The sequence below is a fragment of the Myxocyprinus asiaticus genome, chromosome 18, assembly GCF_019703515.2.
Source record: "Myxocyprinus asiaticus isolate MX2 ecotype Aquarium Trade chromosome 18, UBuf_Myxa_2, whole genome shotgun sequence".
NCBI lineage: Eukaryota > Metazoa > Chordata > Actinopteri > Cypriniformes > Catostomidae > Myxocyprinus > Myxocyprinus asiaticus.
In genome coordinates this window covers 3,244,341-3,266,009 of record NC_059361.1, presented here as the reverse complement: position 1 = coordinate 3,266,009, position 21,669 = coordinate 3,244,341, and the positions used below count along the sequence as shown (strand labels likewise).

The window sequence follows — 21,669 nt, the reverse complement described above, 5'->3', positions numbered from 1 at the left end:
AAAGCTCTTTTGTTTCATCTGACCATAGAACCCGGCAAACAGAATACGCTTGAGTTTGTTGTTGGTTGAGAGCAGATGCATTTTTTCTTGAAACCATCCCAAACAACTTGTGGTGATGTAGGTGACATCTGATATTTCTTTTAGACTTTCTGACCCCAAGACCCAACTAATTTCTACAATTCTCCTGCTGTGATCCTTGGAGATTCTTTGGCCACTTGAACCATCCTCCTCACAGTGCGTGGAGACAATATAGTCATGCATCCTCTTCCAGATCGATTCTTAGCATCTCCAGTTGATTGGAACTTCTTAATTATTGCCCTGATGGTGGAAATGTGTATTTTCAATGCTTTAGCTATTTTCTTATAGCCACTTCTCATTTTGTGAAGCTCAACCACATTTTGCTGCACATCAAAACTTTATTCTTTGGTCTTACCCATTGTGATGGATGACTAAGGAAATTTGGCTTGTGTGATACCTCATATTTATACCCCTGTGAAACAGGAAGTAATGGCTGAACAATTTCATGTTCCTAGTCACCCAGGTGTACTAAAAAATGTAAAATATGAATGGGAATATACTTCAGATATATTTTACTCATAAGAATTTCTAGGGGTGCCAATAATTGTGGGAAACGTGTTTTGGAGAAAAATATTTATTTAATTATGAGAAAGATAAATACATGATAAACATATATATACATATATATATATATATATATATATATATATGTTTATCATGTATTTATGTTTCTTTGTGGCTCTTTTAAAATTTTGGTCTGTCATGTATTCATTAGATCCAGTACATGTTCAATGGAAATTAGTTATTGTTAGAACAGTAAAAAAGCTTTTGTACCTCTTTGTATATTTTTTCAACCATAATTTCTAAGCAAAAGTAAAACTAAATGTTATTGTCTATTAAATGTCATATCCGTGCATCCCTAATTAAAAATAACAATATTGATATAAACTGTAGTAAACAGGTAATATTAAAGCTGAAGTGTGTCATTTCTGCACCACTACCATCAACAAACGAATCTGCAAAAATAATGACTGTTTTCGACAAGGTTTCTCAGACATTCCTGCCATGTGCAATTGGTGGGACAAACAAAAAGTCCCTCCCCAAACCCACACCATTGGTTAAGCCAATATTGCGAGGTTGCGAGTAGGAATGCTTAAAAAACATCACTTTAACACTTTATTTTCAACGTACAAACGGCATAATTATACATTAGATGTCAATAATGTTATTGCATATTAAGTTAGAATGCAAAAATTGCAAATATAACCTTTAACAAATAAAATAACAAATAAAAAGTGCAAAATAAAGTAAAATAGTAAAATAAAATTCCTAGAAAAAGTAGAGTACAAATTAAGTAGCAATTAATCAATTTAAGAAAAAGGAATAAATTAAATAAGTAACTACATTAAATTGAAATAAATTAGAATTGTTGCATATTAAGTTGGTGTAAAAATTGAAAATATAATATTCAACAAATAAAGTAAAATAAATAAAAGTGCAAAATAACAAAGAAAAATAGTAAAATAAAATACCTAGAAAAAGTCGAGTACAAATTAAGTAGCAATTAACCAATTTAAGAAAAAGGAATAAAATAAGTAACATTACATTAAAATAAATGAACATTATTGCATATTAAGTTGGGGTGTTAGAAGTTTCTTCTAAAAAATTACAAATATAGTAAAATATAAATTGCGCAAAATAACAAAGTAAATTAAAATAAATGTCCTAGTAAATGCTGAGTACTAATAAAGTAGTGATTAACCAATTTAAGAAAAAGGAATAAAAAAAATCATTAATTAATTAAATTATTTAATATTCTTGCAAATGTAAAAAAAATATTAAAAAATTACAAATATAAACTTGAACAAATAAAATATAAATAATAGTAATTATAGAAAAGATTCTGTAGAATATAAGTAAATAATAAAATAATGATTTAGAGTACCAATAAAGTAGAAATTAACCAATTAAAAAAAAGGAATAAATTAGTAAGGAAGTAATTAAGAAAGAAAAATGGACATTTTAATATATGACTAATTGCGGCAATAAGAGTGAAAGTACTGACACAATTGTTACATAGCAACACAGTTGCTGTCTTTTGTTTCTCTCTCTCTCAGTGAATTATTCTGTGGAGTATGTCTGCGGTCCATGGAAACCGTGAGTCAAAATCACTCATACAGATGAAAACGAGAGATGGCAGAGCACAAAAACAAAAGAAAGAAAACAGCGGAGGGAAGGAGAAGCGAGGGGAGGGGTTGCTGGTAATCAGAGATGGAGAATGAGGCCCTTGTTCATTTGATTAAACCGCTTTGTCTGCTAATAGCAATGGTTATGCCTTATCAACCACTCCGTCCCCCCAAACCTTGTCTGCCATCCTCACAGGAAATCCGTAAATTACAGCCGTGTTTCAAAAGAGCCAATCAACCAAACCCAGTGAGACAGATGCACAACACACCACATGACAGCAAAGCCTTTATTAAGACTAGCGCTGCCTCTTAAAGGTGCGTTACAGCCTGAAGACACAATCTAATGAAAACACAAGGCAAGGTAAAGAAAATTGGAGTGAACTTCTATTATGTTTCATTTTCACTGTTAAAGTGAACTGATTTTGGGTGATTGGCAGCTTCATATGATTCAGCTCATCAGCTGGGGGGATTTTCATTGGTTGAAAGAACCATTCTGTTACAAAGACTGCACTCTGATTGACAGCTCATAATAGATGTTAAACAGGATGGGAGACATATGTACCCCGGTTATGACCCATATGGACATAAGATAGATTAAACACGCATTCATGCAAAAGACAGCTGGAGAACTGTGAGATAAAGAGATATAGAGGGCAAGAAAAGTGAAGCTTGTGAGAGTGATAGATGGTGCATTGTTTTCAAAAGGAAATTGTAAAAGTTAACTTCAAATTATCCAGAATGACACCTGTCAAAAGTGAAACCCGAGGAACAATAAGGATGGAGAATTTTCTGATTTCTGATTCTGATTCCTCTTAAGGATTCCGGTTCCTTAACGGTTCCATTTAAAGATTCTTTAGAACCTTTGAGTACAGTAGATTCAATAGAACCGGCTCATAAGAGTCACTTATTCAGGAATTGTGGTACACTGGTCGTGCTGCTGATTCAAAAGAGCCGGCTCATAAGAAGACTACAAGTTTACCCTATAAGTAGATAAAAAAATAAAAAAAAGACTCATAAGAATCATTTGCTTGTGAATCGGACTACACTCATCGCCTATATATTTTGTGCTGTAGATTCAAAAGAACCAACTCACAAGAGTCATTTGTTCATGAATCGGATTACACTGGTCACCCTTTATGTTTTGTGCTGTAGATTCAAAAGAACCAACTCACAAGAGTCATTTGTTCATGAATCGGACTACACTGGTTGCCCTTTATGTTTTGTGCTGTAGATTCAAAAGAACCAACTCACAAGAGTCATTTGTTCATGAATCGGACTACACTGGTCGCCCTTTATGTTTTGTGCTGTAGATTCAAAAGAACCAACTCAGAAGAGTCATTTGTTCATGAATTGCACTACACTGGTCGCCCTTTATGTTTTGTGCTGTAGATTCAAAAGAACCAACTCGTAAGAGTCATTTGTTCATGAATCGGACTACACTGGTCGCCCTTTATGTTTTGTGCTGTAGATTCAAAAGAACCAACTCAGAAGAGTCATTTGTTCATGAATCGGACTACACTGGTCGCCCTTTATGTTTTGTGCTGTAGATTCAAAAGAACCAACTCATAAGAGTCATTTGTTCATGAATCGGACTACACTGGTCGCCCTTTATGTTTTGTGCTGTAGATTCAAAAGAACCAACTCACAAGAGTCATTTGTTCATGAATCGGACTACACTGGTCACCCTTTATGTTTTGTGCTGTAGATTCAAAAGAACCAACTCACAAGAGTCATTTGTTCATGAATCGGACTACACTGGTCGCCCTTTATGTTTTGTGCTGTAGATTCAAAAGAACCAACTCACAAGAGTCATTTGTTCATGAATCGGACTACACTGGTCGCCCTTTATGTTTTGTGCTGTAGATTCAAAAGAACCAACTCACAAGAGTCATTTGTTCATGAATCGGACTACACTGGTCGCCCTTTATGTTTTGTGCTGTAGATTCAAAAGAACCAACTCACAAGAGTCATTTGTTCATGAATCGGACTACGCTGGTCGCCCTTTATGTTTTGTGCTGTAGATTCAAAAGAACCAACTCACAAGAGTCATTTGTTCATGAATCGGACTACACTGGTCGCCCTTTATGTTTTGTGCTGTAGATTCAAAAGAACCAACTCACAAGAGTCATTTGTTCATGAATCGGACTACACTGGTCGCCCTTTATGTTTTGTGCTGTAGATTCAAAAGAACCAACTCACAAGAGTCATTTGTTCATGAATCGGACTACGCTGGTCGCCCTTTATGTTTTGTGCTGTAGATTCAAAAGAACCAACTCACAAGAGTCATTTGTTCATGAATCGGACTACACTGGTCGCCCTTTATGTTTTGTGCTGTAGATTCAAAAGAACCAACTCACAAGAGTCATTTGTTCATGAATCGGACTACACTGGTCGCCCTTTATGTTTTGTGCTGTAGATTCAAAAGAACCAACTCACAAGAGTCATTTGTTCATGAATCGGACTACACTGGTCGCCCTTTATGTTTTGTGCTGTAGATTCAAAAGAACCAACTCACAAGAGCCATTTGTTCAGGAATCGGACTACACTGGTCGCCCTTTATGTTTTGTGCTGTAGAGTCAAAAGAACCAACTCACAAGAGTCATTTGTTCAGGAATCGGACTACACTGGTCGCCCTTTATGTTTTGTGCTGTAGATTCAAAAGAACCAACTCATAAGAGTCATTTGTTCATGAATCGGACTACACTGGTCACCCTTTATGTTTTGTGTTGTAGATTCAAAAGAACCAACTCATAAGAGTCATTTGTTCATGAATCGGACTACACTGGTCACCCTTTATGTTTTGTGTTGTAGATTCAAAAGAACCGGCTCATAAGAGTCATTTGTTCATGAATCGGACTACACTGGTCACCCTTTATGTTTTGTGCTGTAGATTCAAAAGAACCAGCTCATAAGAGTCATTTGTTCATCAATCAGACTACACTGGTCACGCTATTTGTTTTGCGCTATAGATTCAAAAGAACCGGATCATTAAAGAGTCATTCGTGTCGTAATCCTATTCCTCCTTTGTCAATTAAGATGCAAAAATCCCAAAAATAAAATTATACATTAAATTTAGTCAAACAATAAAATGAAATCTCAAGATTTGAAATATAAGATTCCAAATATAAAGAAATGTCACTTAATTCCACACATGATATCTCACGCATTTCTATCAGCAGGACTTCAGATTAAGTTGCCAATCTCTTGTGTAATTTATCCCAGAATCTATCATATTCATTTCCAGCTGGTGTGGGCCAAGCTCAGAAGCTTTAGTTGGAACCTGAACTGCCGTATCTACTGTCCTCACTGCAATGCAGAGAGCCCTTTAAACAGGCTATCATGACAATCTCAAATTTGTCACGGTGCAGTTTTGTGGAGAGCGCTAATGACATTCGTGTAAGATCAGTTAAGTGGATGGATTCTGCTGCCTGGCGGCTCAGTGATGCTGAAGGTGGAAAGAGAGCTTACTAAAGCTGCTTTCACTGTAATGAAGCATCACAGTGAATTTGACTTACACGCATGCTTTAACATGGGAATGCAGTGCTGGATATAAGGGCATTAAACTTTACCAGGGGAATAGGGATAATCACAAATATTGAAGACAGAGAGACATTCCAAAGTTTAAATTCTTTGTGTCAATTATGCATGTAGGTCTGCAGGTAATTGTATGTATGAATGATGCCACAATGCAGTTACAGTTAAGCACCTGTGATTTTGCTGGAGCTGATGGGACGGCCCGGGGCCAGAGGGAATGACCGAGAGAATGAGAAAGACAGTGAAAAGGAGGAGACCTCTGCAGGGGTGCAGTAAAAATAACATGCACAAGAAAATCCTCTAATCTATAATTCATAATGCTGTAATTCTACACATCTGTCTTATCACAAAGACAGAGCGAGAGATGCACTGTGTAATAAAGCATGCTGAAATATTAAAAGCTTTTTTTGTAATATCAGTGTAGGACTGGATTCAAATGAGGCTTGCACACAACATTAATGTAGGCCAATTCACCATCACACAAGAGATATGCATTTTTAAAATATTATTTTAAGATAGCTTGGGGTTAGTGGTCAATTGCCTATATAATATGCCAGTAAATATGTAGGGGAAATATTTCTCAGGGTGAGTTTATTTTTTAAAGTCAATTTCTGTATAGCCACATACCTTGAAGTCTTGGCTGCATAAAAAGCTTTTGAACATTTCCACCGTTATCGCCCAGAAAAAAAATACAGTTCATTAAACACACATTGACCTTCTGTGACAACTTGCCCCAAAAGCAGAGCATATTGTGACACTATATTGGGTAAGTTGTCACAATGAAACCTGCCACTGAAGCAGTAGTGTAGGTTTCATTTAAACACACCATCACAACCACTAAAACAAAATCTACACTCTCTTTAAATGTTCACCTGCATTAAACAGACTATTTTAAGCTAAATTTAAAGAGTAAAACAAATATGAGGCACAAAATGATCCATAAAACAACAAAAAACGAAAGAGTAACATATACGGATAAAACAAATATTGCATAAAATTAAGACCTGCCCTGGGCAAAAATGTGACAACATGCCCCGACCTGACTTTCATGTGAAATACCCTTGTCCTAAGAACACATTTGAACCTTTCTGAAAAAAAAAATCTGCCTTCCTTACATAGTTGTCTCTTGTCTGAACGTTTGCCAGTGTGATTATTTTCGCTTGTTTACCCAGGAGCTATTACAAAAATATGATGAGGGTGAAAATGTATTTTAGAGAGGGTTGAAATCACAAAAATGTTTCTCATTTAAAAGCGTTTTGAACTAGGTGTTTAAAATCAACATACAAAACCTCTGCTAGAGAAAACACATATTTGCACAATTGGACGTCTGACTCCAAATCTCATCGTTATTGAGATACAACCCTCCCCGTGTGACAACTAGCCCCTAAAATACATTTTAATGATAGCAAATTTGATGTATGCAAGATTGCTGAATTTAAACGCACCGTTAATGTTACACAATATTTACTAAAAATTTGCTAAAAAATATTTCAAAATTAAAAATATGCACTACAATCCACTGATAAGGCTATCAACAGATTTTGCAACAGACTCTAGCCAGAATGACCACTTCTGTTAATCGACCGGTCAGGGGGTTATTGGTCACTGCTGATAATAATCTCAAAATGGAATCGAAAGCTGTCGTATTTGTATGCATGTGCACACACATACAGCAGTACACAATGAAGCTGGCACACGTACACACACACAGTCTGTGCAAACAGAACTTTTACCCTGTGGCATTTCCAGTAAACGACAGTGTTTGTGCACTTGTGTTTGTGAGTGAAGCTTGCTGTGTGAGTGTCTTGTTTTCTAAAATGATTCTCATTCCCAGGCAGGCCGCTACACGTTTTCGGTAATCACTGTGATGCATTTCTACACATGTATCTTAAACCTCAGAAAAATGCTACAGTATTATGAAACACATTTCACTGTCATTCAAGCTGTCAAACAGCTCTTAAAAACAAAACAATGATGTTTATATGAGCATTAAAGCGCATTATAATGCCACAATTCAATGTAATATTGCAACCTGGTCTCATTCCTGCTAAAATGAACACTAGAGGCGCTACAACAACAATTACTTTATTTTTTCTCTCTCACACAAATCACGAGTAAAATGGCAGATTATCAGTACATAAACACTTACTTTTCGCCCTGTTCCTCACACAATGCGATCTTATGACATCTAAACACTTTTACTATAGTGCATGACTCATTTTGATGTTTGCATTACATAACCAACTACATTTACAAGCTTGTTCGAGTGTGATCAAATTGCGCAATTGCTCAACTGATAGAGTGTTGCACTTGTGATGTAAAGGACCAGGGTACGAGTCCTGAAGAGCACGCGAGTTGACACGTGAACCGAAAGTGCCACAGAAGCACCACAAAATGACATGGTTGTGTTTTTCATCTCACATTTGCTTTTTATGACACTATCAGTTAGGTTTAGGTTTAGGGTAGGGAGGTCGGTTTTGTTGATTTAAAACTCAATAGAGAATTAACCTTAAAAACCTCATCAGTTTGGGAGAACATTTAACTCACTTTTAGCGCCACACAGTGGATATTTCACCTCTGAACTGCCGCCATATGTGTAAGCAACCACGTAATATCATTTCGCAGAAATGTCGGCATTGTAAAGATATTTTCATTGAAGATCAGGTTGTAATATTTATATGAACGCGAAAGAGAAAATGCATGTTACTGTACTGTAATCGCCTTCACTAGTTAATTTTTAATGGCCTTGTGGTGTGACAAATAAATATTTAAAACTACAAATATTCCTTGTAGTCTCTCAAATAAAAGATGCATGCATAAAATACAAAGAATGATCAAAATGCTGTTTTAAATAGTTTTAGAGTACAGCACGTCACACTGCAAGACATGTCAACTTACAGAAAATTAGATTCCAGTGATAATCTATGTAAAGAGTTTATGCAGATGCACATCGACTATGTTAAAATGTAAAAAAAGCACTTATTTTTATTGTCTTCTCATTTGCAAGAAAGCATCGCAAATTCTGTGTAACATACTAGAGATACACATAAAAACACAGCTGACAGCACTTGACAGTCCTTGACAGTCCATGAACAATCCCAGAAATCCTCTGTCTTACCCTCTCTTCACTATTTCGTCTCAGCGTCCCAACTGGCAGTTTAAGCAGAAGCCTGCGGGTCCTCCCGGGCGTTACGGCCGCCTGGACCACCATGGTGTGCGTGTGAGCGTGTGTCCCAGCGTCTGGTCCACGACCGTTCTGCGTCTGCTGTCCCGGCACAGACAGACGCGCTCGTCCCCTCTCGCGCTGCTTCTCCACGACTCTCTCCCACCTCTTTTCCAGCCTGTTTCTCTGTCTTTCTCTCCTGTTCTCCTCGTGTCAGCTCTTCTTTGTCGTTTCTCACCCTCTTTGAGTCCGTTCCCTGTGTCCAGGTGTCTTCCAGCGGTGGATGTCTTCAGTATGTCCCTGTCTTAGATGTCTTCAGCCCATACTGTGGCAGATCCCACAGTGAGAGTGTGAGTGTGTTTCACTCTGTAAGTGTGAGGGAGGGAGGTTCTCTCTCTCTCTCTCTCTCTCTCTCTCTCTCTCTCTGGAAGTAGCCATGCAATGTTTTGTGCTCTAGATATGCTAGGCTTGCCTCCTTCAGTCAAACTCAATCCAGGTCACTGGATTAATATGAGTGTTATCACACACACACACACACACACACACACACACACACACACACACACACTTAGCGAGTGAGCATGTACATGTGTTTACATTGCTGAATGCACAGTAAAGTTCATGCTCTTGTGTTTATGTCAGCGTTTATGAACGAGGATAATGTGTGTGTGTGCTCTAAAATGTCCATTCTCTTCCTCAAACAGAATATCTGATGTTTTGCCATCTGCTGTTCAGATTAGCTATAAATCCCATGGCTGCTTTCACCAGACAGACTACACACACACACACATGTAGACAAAGGGAAAATACCCCCAAGCTGCCAACAAGATTACACACTAGGGAACACTGCATGTGTGTGTGCATGTAACATTATCGCCTATATGTCCTAACAGGGACAACGTCTTGTTAAAAACAGCACTAAACGCTTGTCTGTCCTTCTGTGTTCTTCAGGACTAAATGAGGCAAACAGACAGCAAGAATTAAGTGAGTTTTATGGAGATCATGAGTCTGTGTCCACAGCAAATAGCACTAACACCACTGGAAGCTCACAACATATACTGTATACCTGTTCTGTTTACTGTGCAAGAAAATAAAATAAAAAAATCCTGTAGTGCTCTGAATACGTTTTAGGAGTTTCAGGAACTCTGTTCCAAACCCTAGACATTTAATAACTGGTCGATCCTCCTTTTGGCAGCAATAACCTCAACCAAGCACTTCCGGTAGCTGCGGATTAGACCTGCACAATGTTCAGAAGGAATTTTGGACCATTCTTCTTTACAGAACTGCTTCAGCTCAGACATATTCTTAGGATGTCTGGTGTGAACGGCTCTCTTGAGGTTTTTCCACAGCATCTCTATTGGGTTAAGGTCTGGGCTCTGACTGGGACACTCCTTTTTCTGAAGCCATTCTGTAGTGGATTTACTTCAATGTTTAGGGTCATTGTCCTGCTGCATCACCCAACTTCTACTGAGCTTCAGCCACCCTGACATTATCTTGTAGGATATCTTGATGAACTTTTCATTCATTTTTCCCTCGATGATGGCAAGAGGTCCAGGCCCAGAAGCAGCAAAGCAGCCCTAAATCATGATGCTCCCTCCACTGTACTTCACCGTTGGGATGATGTTTTCATGTTAGTATGCGGTGCCCTTTTTACGCCATACATAGTGCTGCATATTCTTCCCAAACAATTCAACCTTATATTTGGCAGTAGCGTTGTGGAATGTCAAGGTTGTCTTTGGCAAACTTCAGGCCTGCAGCAATGTTTTTGTTGGAAACCTTCATGATGTCCTGCCATGAGCACCATACCTGTTTAATGTTTTCTGTATAGTAGACTCATGAACAGAGATGTTAACCAGTTCCAATGATTCCTCCAAGTCTTTATCTGTCACTCTAGGGTTCTTTTTTACCTCATTGATCATTCTGTGGTGTTCCCTTTGAGTCATCTTGACTGGACGGCCACTTCTAGAGAGAGTACCCATAGTACTAAATCATCTCCATTTATAGACAATTTGTCTAACTGTGGACAGATGAATATCTAAGCTCTTCTAGATAACCTTGTAACCCATTCCAGCTTTATGCAATGCAACTATTCTTGATCGTATGTTTTCTGAGGTCTCTTTTTTTGTAAAGCATGGTAGATTTCAGCAGATGCTTCTTGTGAATAGCAAACTCAAAATGTTTGAGTGCTTTTTATAAGTCAAAGTAGCTCTAACCCACACCTCCAATCTCATTTCAATAATTGGATGCCAGGTTTGCCAACTCTTGACTCTAATTAGCTTTTGTTGACGTCATTACCCTAGGGGTTCACATACTTTTTCCAACCTACACTGTGAATGTTTGAATGATGTATTTAATATGTACAAGAACTATACAATAATTTGTGTGATTTTAAGACAAATTTATACATAAATGCAGATAATTCCAAAGGGTTCACATACTTTTTCTTGCCACTGAAGATAGATAGAAAGATAGAATGATGGAACATTCATTTTTTGCATTTTAATTTAATATCAGAATTCCATCAAATTGAATTGTGTAATTTTTAACTAAATTAAATTGTTAAATTTTTTTTTTTTTAAAGATTACTCAATTCAATTTGATGAAATTGAAATGCGTAAATCTTGTGTTGCCTTCACTTCTTATTTTTACATTCAACTGTTAGCCTAAATTAAACATTTTTGTCATTCTTAATATTCTTAAGCATAATAACATAAAGTGATTCACAAGACATGCACTGAGAAGATCTGTAGCAAAGCTTTCTTTGGGAACTCTATGAAGAGCTCTATGACCCCAGAGAATTCATAAATACACAAATACTGCAAACACGTTATGTTTTGAATATTATGTACAGGATTCTGATTGGCCATTTCATTCACAGTCAGATTAAGAGAAGGCTAATGTGAATTTATACATGAAATACATTAATTCACAGAGAGAGAGAGAGAGCAAGATAGATAGACAGAGAGAGAGAGAGAGAGAGAGAGAGAGAGAGAGAGAGAGAGAGAGAGAGAGAGAGGAGCTTTCCTTGTCCTAATCCCTGCTCAGCATCATTCAGTAACTGGCCTAGATTAGGAATATTAAAAACACTTTCTATTTTTACCGTACTGAGAGCTGCCCACAGAGTCATTAAAGGTTTGTATGACTCTGTTCACGAAAAAAAAAGTTACATTTTTAAATGTGTTTATTATATTTTTTAAAACAAATACTACAGTTTATTTTTAAAGGGGTCATGTCATGAGGAATACAATTTTTATTGATATTCTGTCATTTAAGAGGTCTTTCTACTGTAAAAACATACAGTAAATTTCAGAATTTAAAACTTAATCTCCAGTGCAATAAAAGCATTTATTGAAACCAAGCTGCAAAAATCATTCTCTACTTCCCCAACTTCCCTACATCACTAGGGGTACATTAAATCATGACCACCTCTACAGTAAGAAAACATTAACGCCTACTTTTACATCATCGAACCATTGGCCCCGCCCACTGGTGCTTCAGTTCCTCAACTAAGACAGCAGGACATAGGCCTACTGTGGCCTCACTATTCCTGAACACCAAAGGGGACCCATCTGGACTATTTTAAATGATGTTTGTATTTAAACATGCACAGACATCTTTGACTGCTTGATACACATCTCGGGCTGCTTTTAAAAGAAGCAGTGTCAAGTTATAACTCTGAAGAGGAGAAGCTATTCTCTGTCATTCAGCTGCTGCCTCTTGCTGTTTTGAGCACAAAGATGGACGCGTCCTTTCGCCCATCTGCGCTATTTTTAATTGTTGGTGTATGAAAACATGCTGGATGGACATCTTTGACCATTTTGATACGTTTCCGGCAATGTGCATTTAAGTGCAGGATGATACTGGAAACTGGATGTGTCTTCAGTGTATTTCAGCGTGGACTGCATGTTTTTTTTACTCATGTCAGTGTGGATTGCTTGTGAACCAGTCATAATATGATTCAAGCTTTGTGAAGGAACTGTTATTGAAGGATTGGGGTTAAAAACACTTGGACCCGATGCAAAACAGTAAGTAAACAGTTCCATTCGTGAATATTTGAAATGTCATGACTGTTTGATAGACAGGATGTCAGCATCATAAACTACACCAGACGCATCCATTAATGCAACACACCGGCTTGAGGCTGTCTACACCGGACATGTTGTAACAACTTTCTAACCCATTTATTTAAATTGTTGGGAGTAGTAGTGCCAGCGCGTGTAGCGCAAAATGGAACAGGACATCTGTTTACTGTCAGCGCAATGCGCCGCAACAGATGCTTCCATGGTAGACAACATCATTGATTATAATGGGTTCTATTGCTTTTGACGCGACTCGTGCATCCAGTGTAGATGGTGTGTGTTAACAGTTGTGCTTGAGATGAACAGTTTAATATATTCAGATGCAATGTGTTGGATGTGTGTTATGTGTAAACCCTTAAATGAAGTTTTATAATGTTGTGGAGCTTGTACATTCTCTTCAGATTGAGTTTCAAAAATAGCTGAATTTGACGGGCTGCACGCTGTTAGCCAATCAGAACAGTGGGCGTTTACGTTAAGTAAAGCTTTAAGTAGGCGCTTAGGCCAAAACCGAGTGTTTCAGACAGAGGCCCAGAGACAGGGTGGAAAATGATCATATATTACTAAATTATGACTGTTTTAATGCAAAACAACAACAACAACAAAAAACGTTACTATCATTATCAGTTGACCTCAGGGAAGATAATAAAACTATGAAAAAAGAGCATTTCATGACCCTTTAAGATTAACTACATGACCTAACCATGGTAATGAGGAGCCATCCATGGTCTTACCTGGAAACAAACAGGCCTGATTTGCCTTCGGACATTCATAAAGATGAATCATTACAGGGATGTTCCGGGTTCAATACAAGTTAAGCTCAATCAGCAGCATTTGTGGCATAATGTTGATAACCACAAAAATTTATTTAGACTCATCCCTCCTTTTATTTAAATAAAGCAACAATCGAAGTTACAGTGAGACACTATCAATGGAAGTGAATGAGGCCAATCCGTAAACATTAAAATACTCACTGTTTCAAAAGTATAGACACAATACGTAAACAATATGTGTTAAATGATTTGAGTGTGATAAAATCACTAACTAACCTTTTCTGCGTAAAGTTATATCAAATTTGTAACACTGTGAACTCTAAAACGACCATAAAAACGAAGGTATAAACAACTTCGGAGCTAAAAATGCATGAGTTTAACAGAAGAATGAATGTAAGTGCTTTTATAAAATTATAAGCTTCACATTTCTGCCTTTAACCACACTCAAAAAATTGGCCCCATTAATTTCCATTGTAAGTACCTCACTGGAACCTCCATTTTTTTATTTTTTTTATTTTTGGTAATCAACATTATGCCACAAATGCTGCCGACTTGTATTGAACCCAAAATATTCCTTTAAGAGCCTGATAAACAAACATTTTCACAAGAACAAAAGTCCCAAATATCATAAAAGTGAGTACAGTCAGAATATTTATGACTAGTCCTATAGAAATCATGTGTCATTTACAATAAATTTGTTAAGTTTGATTTCCCACAGCCCTTTGAATTAAAAAAAAAAAAAAATAAATGTTGAATTCAAAAGGTTCCAGATGCTTAGATGATCAAATAACTCATCCAATGCAAACATATTAATTAATTGCAATAAAGTAATAAACCATGTACACATTAGCATCCACCGAGGACCATTTTTGACCCAGGAAAACCCTGATGTTTTATTTCACAAATGTAAAAAAGCTGTTCTTGAATGTTTGTTTTTTTTTTAGCTAAATTCTGCCAGTGTGGTAAAACGGAGAATTTTTTCTCATCATGATTTATCACATCATGTTTGTTGGTACCACCTCCACACACAAAAAAAGCCATTACTTCCTGTGTTACTGTGACTTTTTTAATACAACTCGAGAGAGGAGAGAACGCCTCGGGGTACGAATACAAACTCATTCGCACACACAAACATTCAGTATACACCTGATAATTTTCTCCAACAAAACAGGCCATTTCAGCAAATAGGTCTAAACATGTTCCCATTCAAAACACAAGATCGCAGGTAAATTAACCTGTCACAACTCTCACAGTCCGGCTAAATGAATTGAACCAATATGATAACACAAACAAAGTTTCTAAACACCCTCAATAACACAAAAGAACGAGAGCGACTGAATCTTGCTGACTGGTTTTAATGGGGTTCTGGAGCTCTGCCTCTGTACTGGGACTGCAGGGGCTCTTCCAGACCTTGTTTACACTGCACCCTGTAATCTCAGCCCACGGCACTCTGTGTGTGTGTGTGTGTGTGTGTGTGTGTGTGTGTGTGTGTGTGTATGCGTGTGTGTTTGTTCTCAGATGGCAGATTGTTGACATTGCAGTTTGTGTGGCTGTTATACAGAGTGAGTTTTCATAAATTACCATAATTATTGCAAAACCCCACACAAAAACATCCATCCACACCAACACTGTTATGTTTCTGTGAGGTTCTCAGGCTTTGAACCTGGTGTAGTACCTACTTTGGTATAAACTGAAAACATTTGGATGTAGAATGAATCGGTGTTGTAATACTGATCGTGGGAAAGGGTGAGGCTGAGAAAACAAGTGCTGACATCTATGAATTGTTGATCAGGATTGTATAATTCACATGGTGAAGCCAAGTATTGATAACGATCTTGGAGTAATTGAGTTTACAAATGATAAACAACCGCTTTAATTTTCCTCATTAGCCAAATTGCCAAAATATTGGTTATCAAGAGCTAAAACCATAGTAATAATACAGGAAAACCAAAATGGACTATGGTAATAAATATCATAATCATTAAAAAAACAAAAAAAACAAAAACAAAATATGGTCACTACAGCTTTACTATATTAACACCAGTTCGTTTGTGGTGTTTGCCAGAAAAAAAAAAATTGGGAGATTTTGATTATACTACAAATACCAAAGTCCAACAATGGTTACTGTAGTAGAACCATGGTTAATTTTCATAAGAGATGGAAAAAGTATTACGAGGGAACCCAAAATAATTGCAAGGGACTGCAAAACTTACTGTGAGGGAACACAATACTATTGCAAGGGAACAAAAAACCTATTGCGAGGGAACGCAAAACTATTGTGACAGAACTCAAAATGTATTGTAAGGGAACGCAAAACATTGTGAGGGAATGCAAAACTTATTGTAAAAGAACTAAAAAGTAATTGCGAGGGAACGCAAAACTACTGTGACTGAACTCAAAACGTATTGTGAGGGAACGCAAAACTATTGTGAGGGAACATAAAATTTATTCTAAGGGAACGCAAAACTTATTGTGAGGGAACATAAAATTTATTCTAAGGGAACACAAAACTTATTGTGAAGGAACACAAAACTTATAGTGAGGGAATGCAAAACGGATTGCGAGGGAACTCAACTTATTGAGAGGGAACACAAAAGTTATTCTAAGGGAACTCAAAACTTATTGTGAGGGAACACAAAAGTTATTGAGAGGGAACACAAAAATAATTCTAAAGGAACACAAAACTTATTGTGAAGGAACTCAAAACTTATTGCGAGGGAACACAAAACTTATTGTGAAGGAACTCAAAACTTATTGCGAGGGAACACAAAAATAATTCTAAGGGAACGCAAAACTTATTGTGAAGGAACACAAAACTTATAGTGAGGGAATGCAAAACGGATTGCAAGGGAACTCAACTTATTGTGAGGGAACACAAAAGTTATTCTAAGGGAACACAAAACTTATTGTGAAGGAACTCAAAACTTCTTGAGATGGAACACAAAAGTTATTCTAAGGGAATGCAAAACGATTTCAAAACATAAATTCCCTCCCTGTCCTCTAAGAGGCTCTGTACAATCCGGTTTTCTGTGATATAGTCCTGTTTAAACATCAAAGTGACACAAATATAAATGCGAGACAATAAATCGAGTTGCCCCTTCACCAGTACATGCACCGAAATACATCTTACATAACACATGGAAAAAACACACAAGAGTCTACATAAGACCTGTTCTTCACAAGTCCAAATAGACCACAACAGTGAAAGCAAGAGAGCAGGACGGGGTGTTTTGTCCCTGGTAGAAAGTTTGAATACTGGGTGCTGTCGCTCTGTAAACTGCAAACTAGAAAGAAAGAACCTGCAGTTTCTTCAAGCTGAAACATTGGAACAATGTGAGTTGCATTTACAATAGAAATCACTTTGAATACAGCAGGAACACTGCAGTGCTGCCACACGCACACGAAAGTCAAACAAACACATACTCTTACACACAATGGTCTTTCGTGTTCACTCTCTATAGTGACCAAGTTACACCCTTTATCTGGTCATTGTTACTCTTGGGAGACTCACATCTGTACACACACACACACACACACACACACACACACACACACACACACACACACACACACACACACACAAATAACTGTGTACTGTGATGGAAGGGTAATAAAATGGAGTCCTGGCCAACTTTGCCCTTTGCACCACCCCACTGTTCCTATGGTGACCAGTGACAAACTACTGCTGATGCCCTCTGCCACCAGAACTACTGAATCAAGACACAAATAGAGACACTTAAAAGGAATGTTCAGTGTTCAGTACAAGTTAAGCTCAACTGACAGCATTTGTGGAATAATGTTGATAACCACGAAAAATAATTCCCTGAAATTTTTTTCGAGTCGTTCCTCGAAAGTGCAAGTGGAAATTATCCTTGATTATTTACTCTAAGAATATCTAAGTAGAGTAACATGCCATGAGCTTTCACCGAAACCAGCATTTACGTAACGTAAAAGACTACATGACAATCAAACTTTTCCAGAGCAAAATGAATCACTTCCAAAAATATCATCGGAGGCATTGCTGAAAGACTTTACGTCATGAGATTAAAATAAAGGGATTATAAAAGGGAGGGGTAAAGATAATCAGAGCTCTGTTCTAAGACTTCCTGTAGGCACGGTACGCTTTTGGCGAGGGGTGGAGAGAAACAGCAGAGTTGTGTCTCACTGCCATATGCTGTTCAGCTGAGTATAAAATCCATACAATGATTATCATGTCATTAAAAAGCACAGTATACGTGCAAAAGAAACACACACTGGTTGTATTCAGACTAATGGGTTGTCTCTCTTTCACATAAGCACACATTTGTTTTTCTATCATGGTGGGCATTTTCCATGGACTTCTATTGTTTTTATATAGCGCTAATCATATGTTTTATCCCTTAACCTACCCATAAATCTCACAGAAAGCTTTTTGCATTTTTCAGTTTTCATTAAGACATTATTTAGTATGTTTATTAAGCTGTTTTCCTTATGGGGACCCTTGGATAGTCCCCAAAATTTAGGTGATTTCAACCTGACTCCCACACACAAACACAGATGAATGTACACATATGCACATGCATACTCAAGTACATACATATGTATGTACATGTGCATGCACACACATCAGTATGGTCATTTATACTTTATAATCTACTAAAGTACCACTTTGAAGTGCATCGGATTGCAGTTCACAATTCACGTCCACAGTCATTCTGCACTTTCTCTTTCTGTCAATCTCCTCCAATTTACTTTTAGGGCTATATTTTTCAGTAAAAGCATTAAAATGACAGCATTTATGCTTTAACTGACACATATACACACAGACTACCAGACTGCTCTGTAAAAGTTTCAGCATCTGTGAGGCCTCAGGTAAGATGACTTAATTATTTACAGCAGTGAAACTTCAGCATCAACTTATTCCATCATCATTTTTATCACCTTGCTCTCACTAGTGGAACACAAATGTTCAGCAGAAGCCATGATCAAACCATGAAAAGTCTCTTACAAAAAGTACTGTTGTGCTACCATGGTATGGTGATGGTATGAGATGGTAATTAGGGCTAGGTAAAAAAAAAAAAAAAAAAAATATTTCCCGAAATATCGATTCTTAAAATTACAAGATCGATCTTTTTACTCTGTACCAGTAATTCTGTACTGGTTGATCTCGTTGACAGGCCAAAAGAAAAAAATTGTAGAGAAAAAACACACAAATAATGAGAATCCTTAAGATCACTTTTTATATCCTCATTTCGACTCCCGCGCACTGTTTGTCTGACTGACCGGCAGCTTGTGTGGAGTTGTAGTAATGTGGTAATATGAGCTTAAACGGTAAAATACACGTAACAAATTCCGTAAAAATGCCCGTCTTGGTGAGGTATTAATGTAAACAAAGTAATTTATGTCTAAAGTGAATGTAAACAACTGGACAAATAGAGCAGATTTGTAGCGAAATGTCAGAGTTGAAGTGAAAAAAGCAGCTAATAGACCTGCCGCTTTAGTGTGTCGTTAATATTAATCAAACAACAATAACAAAAATATAATTGCAAGCAGCAATTAACGGGATTCAAGCGTAAAAGATTTAACATGTAAAAGATATTAAGTATTAATTACACAGTCCATTAGCACCTAAAACAGAGATAAATTGCCATAATTTTCAGAACTATCAGGTTAGGTACAACAAAGACACGACATTGTTTACATTCTTGACTGTTTTAGTGCCACCAAGAGGCAGAGGTGTTCATTTTTTTATGTGTCCTCAGATTGACCTCCTACATAAGTGTCCAAAATTTGGTGAAAATATCTCATTCTGTTCAAGAGTTATATCCATTTAAGTAAAAGTGGCCACGCCCCCTTCGTACACCTTGGCGTACCGTTGTGATGATGAATTGAAAGTTCACTGGAATGGTTCCGATCCGGCAAACATCCTAGGACTAGTTCGAAAAAGTAGCTTTTGCAAAAAAGGCAGAAATATTTTTATGACAGAAACTAAATAGGAGTTTTGAGTCTGCGACATGTGGTTCAAGAGTAATGGCCCAAAACGTTTGCCGTTGTTATAAAGCCCCCCACAGGCCGATCGTGGCGATTACGTGCGCCTGAGTAGCGAGCAATAGTACAACCATCCCACCATGTGTCATCTCTCTAGGCCTTACTGTTTGGTCTCCACGATCAGGTTTAGCGGAGAATCTTCAGAACTATCAGGTTAGGTACAACAGAGACACGACATTGTTTACATTCTTGACTGTTTTAGCGCCACCAAGAGGCAGAGGTGTTCATTTTTTTATGGGTCCTCAGATTGATCTCCTACATATGTGTCCAAAATTTGGTGACAATATCTCATTCCGTACAAGAGTTATATCCATTTAAGTAAAAGTGGCCACGCCCCCTTTGTATACCTTGGAGCACCGTTGTGACAATGAATTGAAAGTTCAAACTTTTTTAAATTTTTTATAAATATGATATTGGGCCTAGGACTAGTTCGAAAAAGTAGGTATTTTCAATAATCTAAAATATTTTACGAACGTTTTGATTCACACCAGTGGTTCTTGAGACAAAGCTGTTCAGAATGAGGAGATCTATCATATGATATGAATAACGTGTGTCTGTGTGAAACACTGCAGCATATACAACCATTTACACGCATGTAAAACGCGATAGCGCCTCCTGGAGGCCAATTTTTTTCTCATTTTACACAGACCTCATAAGCCAAAAGAAACATAGGACTACCACGTTTCATTCCGATCTGCCTTTTTTATCCCTGTCTAATAGCTGCTGAAATTTGATTGGTCGATGGGGGCCATGTTTTCAAGATATGTGACTGTCCTCATAGACCTTGATGGCACCTTGGACAAAGACTTTGCATGCACAATTTTGAGTCGATCGGACCATTGGTTCCATAGTTAGAGCCATTTTTACATTTGTCATTGGTATAGCGCCACCAAGTGGCAGAGGTGCGCCATTTATTTCATGTGCCCTCAGATTGACCTTCTATATAAGTGTCCCAAAGTTGGTGACAATATCTCATTCCGTTCAAGAGTTATAACCATTTAAGTAAAAGTGGCCAAGCCTACTTCGTACGTTTTGGCGTACCATTGCGACGATTAATTAAAAGTTCAAACTTTTTTATGATAATTATTGATATTGGGACTCCTTCTGCACTGGAATGGTTCCGATCTGGCAAACAGCCTAGGACTAGTTTGAAAAAGTAGGTTTTGCAAAAACGGCAGAAATATTTTTATGACAGAAACTAAATAGGAGTCTTGAGTCTGCGACATATGGTTCAAGAGTAATGTCCCAAAACATGTTTGCCCTTGTTATAAAGCCCCCCACAGGCCGATCGGGGTGATTCCATGTGTCTGAGTAGCGAGCAACAGTACTACCATCCCACCAAGTGTCATCTCTCTAGGACTTATGGTTTGGTCTCCATGATCAGTTTTAGCGGAGAATAATAATAATAAAATTGAAACCAGTTAATATAGGGTTTCACTACTTCATGCTTGAACCCCTAAAAACAAGAAAACCACTCACTGCACTTTCATACAGTGATGACCAGTAATTTAAGTAGTTTTATGACTTTTTTCAGTTTCTGAATGTTCACTTGAATACTTGATATTGCCATTAAAAACTTCAATCATTGTATCTTTGTTCTATTGTTTTATTTGATCTATTACTTGTAATTTGTTTCATTGTTCCTATTTTATTACTGACTGTTTTCTTGCTTTTTAATAAATACTGGAGAACTTGAAAGAATGTTTATTCAAATTAGTTAGTATATTGTTGGTGTATCGAAATTGGTATTGAAAATCATCAAATTGCTTTCACATGTACAGTATATTGTTACTGAAATATACAGAAATTAATCAGAATAGAATTGAACTGAATAGGGAAATCTGTATAAAATCAGGAAATCCTGCCCTAATGGTAATGGTACTTTGAAATAT

The 21,669-nt window shown here is 37.2% G+C and overlaps 1 protein-coding gene across 4 annotated transcripts in view; it reads right to left on the bottom strand.

The window, feature by feature from the left end:
• LOC127455875 (FERM domain-containing protein 4A-like) overlaps window positions 1-21,669 on the bottom strand; it is a 239,314-nt gene that overhangs the window by 131,323 nt on the left and 86,322 nt on the right. For 2 of the 4 annotated variants that reach the window (XM_051724021.1, XM_051724017.1), the window contains exon 1: window positions 8,857-9,236. The exons of the other annotated variants lie outside the window; for them this stretch is intronic. In XM_051724021.1, coding sequence (XP_051579981.1) covers window positions 8,857-8,949 — 93 coding nt within the window. In that variant the 5' untranslated portion in view covers window positions 8,950-9,236. Of the gene's footprint in view, window positions 1-8,856; window positions 9,237-21,669 lie in introns of those variants that run through there. 4 annotated transcript variants of the gene reach the window in all.